This window comes from Odocoileus virginianus, chromosome 3 (assembly GCF_023699985.2).
Source record: "Odocoileus virginianus isolate 20LAN1187 ecotype Illinois chromosome 3, Ovbor_1.2, whole genome shotgun sequence".
Classification (NCBI taxonomy): Eukaryota; Metazoa; Chordata; class Mammalia; order Artiodactyla; family Cervidae; genus Odocoileus; species Odocoileus virginianus.
Genome location: NC_069676.1, coordinates 11,313,929 through 11,318,374, shown reverse-complemented (window position 1 = coordinate 11,318,374; position 4,446 = coordinate 11,313,929). Strand labels below are relative to the sequence as shown.

At 38.4% G+C, this 4,446-nt stretch overlaps 1 protein-coding gene across 1 annotated transcript; it reads right to left on the bottom strand.

The window, feature by feature from the left end:
* Positions 1 to 3,304: 3,304 nt before the first annotated feature.
* On the bottom strand, positions 3,305 to 4,222 carry LOC110144082 (olfactory receptor 7G3-like). Its single transcript, XM_020903920.2, has one exon. It carries the CDS (start codon positions 4,220 to 4,222, stop codon positions 3,305 to 3,307), a length of 918 nt encoding a protein of 305 aa, XP_020759579.2.
* Between the last annotated feature and the right edge of the window lie 224 nt (positions 4,223 to 4,446).

The following is a 4,446-nucleotide window of genomic DNA, read 5'->3' as shown; positions in this document are numbered from 1 at the left end:
CTGACATTACCTGCTAATTATACAACTGAGACAGATGTGTCAAAACATAAAAGTAAGAGAGAACAGATCAAGTTACTGAGTATCAAGGTATTAATTATATCTAAATATGTCATAAAACCAGAGAAGGAAATGACAACCCACTCCAGTATTCTTGCCTGGAGAATCCCATGGACGGTAGAGCCTGGCAGGTTATAGTCCATAGGGTTGCAAAGGGTTGGGCACAACTGAAGCAACTTAGCACATGTCATAAAAACTTGGAAATGAAGGATGGTATGGGTCCCATTGGGCTACCTAGCTAGAGAATAAAGGAAAGGAAAAATAGGTCTAGAATTAATAACCTATTCATGGGGATTAATTACTACTGTTCATTTAAGTATGCTGTCTTTTCTCATTAGCTTTCAAGTAAAAATGTGACTGCTAAACAGGAAAGAGTGTGCATGTGTTTATTTCAAACACTGTTGTGTGTGTGGTAGGGAAGGTAAGAGATTCTAGATATAAGGTCTCATTTTCTCATCCAGTTGTGAGCATCTTAAATAGCAAGTTCTTTATACCAGGTGCTAAGGCCCCTGCTAAATAATTAGCACAGATTAACTTGTCTAAAATCCCACAACTACAAAAGCATTTGAAGTATCCAAGTGAACTTTGCTCAATTTCCTTTTTTCTTCTTAAGGCTAATGACAATCTTTTCCTCTTTTTAAAATTTTTTTTTCTTAATTTTTGGGGGCTCTAGGTCTCCTTTGCTGCATGTGGATTTTCTCTAGTTACAGTGAGCAGGGGCTACTACACTTGATAGTCTTTTCCAATGAGTCAGCTCTTCGAAACAGGTGATCAAAGTATTGAAGCTTCAGCTTCAGCATCAGGCCTTCCAGTGAATATTCCGGGTTGATTTCCTATAGGATTGACTGGGTTGAACTCCTTGCTATCCAAGGAACACTCAAAGAGTCTTCTCCAGCACCACAGTTCAGAAATATCAATTCTCTGACCCTCAACCTTTTTATGGTGCAACTCTAGAGTTGTTGAATGTTTTCTGTTTCTTTATTTCTCAGAGCAGAATCTGATTTTCCTCTGTGATCAATCATTACTGTGATCAATATGCACAGACTTCCTACTCCCTTTTTAGACTTTCATTATCACCTTTTTTCAATTTTTACATAATAGATTCAACATACATTTTCTCCACATTGAAGAACTTTGGATTGAATTATGTCCTTCATATTCAATTGTGTTATGATAAGAAGACAATGCCGATGCACTAGCTTTGTCCATTATTTAGTAGATTTCACGAGATTTCATCCACAATTGAAGCGGTAAATGATGATCCATGTTTTTAATATTCACTTAAAAACATTTTCTTTAAGAATGTCAGTATTTTCAGGTGGTCATCAATTTACTTTACATTTTAATGCTTTCAATATGAATTTTCTTAGTTTATATTTTTCAAGATATATTTTCTGAAAACAAACTAATGGCAAAGGACTTCCTTGGTGGTCCAGTGGTTAAGACTTCACTTTCCACTGCAGGGGGTGTGGGTTCAATCCCTGTTTGGAGAGCTAAGATCTGACAGGCTTTTCAGCCAAAAACCCAAAGCATTAAGCAGAAGGAATATTGTAATAAATTCAATAAAGACTTTAAAATTCATCCACATCAGAGAATCTTTACAAAATAAACTAATGACAGGATGGCATTGTAATATCACTGTTCATCATCTTAATAGCAGTAAATTTCAAACATATGAATATTGAGTAAAATATGCAAAGATTCATCTGGGGCTCACAGAAAGATAAACCTTTTCATGTTCCATGTTTCACCAAAAGACTGGAAACATTAAAGGATAGGTAAGCTGGAGCCAAGTGGCTCTGCTGATTTATCTCCATAAGTAAGTCAATACTTACTCTTTCAGGTAATATGGATTAAAAAATAATACTTGACCCCTTTCTTACACCACTCACAAAAGTCAACTCAGGCTGGATTAAAACTTTTTTAAATTACCACCTGAAATGTAAAACTCCTGAAGAAAACACAGGGCGTAAGCTCTTTGATACTGGTTTTGACAATGAATATTTGGATTTGACACCAAAAGCAAAGGCTACAGAACAAAAATAAAAAAGTAAACTGGGACTTCCCTGGTGGTCCAGTGGTTAAGACTTTGCCTTCCAATGCAGGGTATTTGGGTTCAATCCCTGGTCAGGGAGCTAAGCTCCCACATGCCTCACAGCCAGACGACCAAAACTTAAAACAGAAATAATATTGTAACAAATTCAACAAAGACTTTTAAAATGATGCAGAGCAAAAGAAAAAAAGATCTTTAACAAATAAACAAACAAGGGAGCTACCAGAAACTAAAAAGCTTTTGAATAGGAAAGGAAACAAACAAAAAAGACCTTAATTTGATAAATTCCTTCTTTTTTCCCAAATTCACATTGACTGATTGTCTCACCCTGAGAAGCTAAAAGGATACTATATTTTTCTCTCCACCTGTTTTTAAAAATATCTACTGGGACTTCCCTGGTGGTCCAGTGGTTAAGAATCTGCCTTCTAGTTCATGGGACACAGGTTCAATTCTTGCTGGGAGAACCAAGATCCCACATGTGGTAGAGTAACTGACTCCATGCTCAACAACCAGAGAAAGCCTATAGGCCGCAATGAAGACCCAGTGAAGCCAAAATAAATAAGTAAATTTTTAAAATATATTCATCTGAGTTGTTTAACATGACAATTTAAATTATCCTAATAATTAATTGAAGGGTAATTGCATTACAATATTGGTTTCATTTCTGCCATATATCAATGTTATAATTTCATTAGGTATATATATCAAATTGTCATGTTAATTTCCACTGGCTATGTAAAACAGATAATCAATGGAAATTAACATGGCAGTTTGATAGATAAACATAATGAAATTACTACTGCAGCCAGAGTAATGATCATATCCATCCCTTCACATAATTACAATTTTTTTGTAATTAGCGTCCTCTTTCTATCCCAACCATTCTCCTAAAAACATTCCGTTCAGTATCACTATAGAAAGAATGCTTAATTCAGGTTTTAATTTAATAGACCCTGACCAAAAAATCATAATCAAAAAGTTCACACGCATTTTAAACATCTCAATATTAGAGAAGAGCAAAGTTGGTTTTCAAGCCTAAATTGAACTGCTTTAGTTATTTTGGAATTTCATTGCAGCACATAAGACTTTGGTGAAGTCAGAGTCAGGCATTCGGTCTAACCTATTATTCTTGTTTGCTGACTCATACTGGAGCCCAAGTATGAGGTAGGTGACATAACTAGAAAAAGATGTTCCTCAGATAAGTTTCCACAAGGCTTGCTTCATGTCTCTGTTCCTCAGGCTGTAGATAAAGGGGTTCAACATTGGAGGGACCACCGTGTACATCAAAGAGGCTACTGCTGTCTCTTTGGAGGAGTGTGTAAGTGCAGAACTATTGTACACTCCAAAAGCTGTCCCATAAAATAAGGAAACCACAGAGAGATGAGATCCACAGGTGGAAAAGGCTTTGTATTTCCCACCAGCTGAGGGCATTCTCAGAATAGAGGAGACAATTTGAGTGTAAGAGAAGATAATGCCAAGAAGAGGAACACCACCCAATATGCTAGTCACTAAATACACCAGGATGTTGTTGATGAGGGTATCAGAACATGCCAGCTTGATGACCTGATCCAGTTCACAGAAGAAATGGGGGATTTCCAGCTCTGTGCAGAAAGATAGTCGTAATACCATCAGAGTGTGGAGCAGGGCATCTGCACTGCTAATGACCAGGGAGAGTACAATCAACAGGCCACAGAGGCAGGGGTTCATGATGACAACGTACCTCAGTGGATGGCAGATGGCCACATAGCGGTCATAGGCCATCGCTGCAAGGAGAAAGTTTTCCAAGCCTGCAAATAACAGGACAAAACAAACCTGGGTGAGGCAGCCTGTGTAACTGATGGATTTGCTCTGTCTTTCAATGTTCACAAGCATCTTGGGGACTGTGGTGGTGCTGAAACAGAGGTCCGTGAAGGACAGGCTGGAGAGGAAGAAGTACATGGGGGTGTGGAGGTGGGAGTCAGAGCCTATGGCCAGCATGATGAGCAGGTTGCCAAGCACAGTGACCAGGTACATGGTCAGGAATAGACCGAAGAGGAGGGGCTGCTGTCCTGGATCTTCTGAGAGACCAAGGAGGAGAAATTCTGCTACATCTGTTTGGTTTTGGGTTTCCATGTTGTGGTTGAGTCTGATGAGAAAAAAAAAAAATACATGTGCAAACAGAAACAGACTCATAGACCTAGAGAATGAATTTATGATTGCCGGGGGGAAGGGACAGTTAAGGACTTTGGGATGGACAGGTACACACTGCTATATTTAAAATGGATAACCAACAAGGGCTTACTGTATGCACAAGGAACTCTGCTCAATGTTATGTGGCAGCCTGGAAGGGAGGGGAG

Bases quoted from the DNA above. Each gene is read 5' to 3' on its own strand.
- LOC110144082 (XM_020903920.2), bottom strand. From the start codon at position 4,222: ATGGAAACCCAAAACCAAACAGATGTAGCAGAATTTCTCCTCCTTGGT.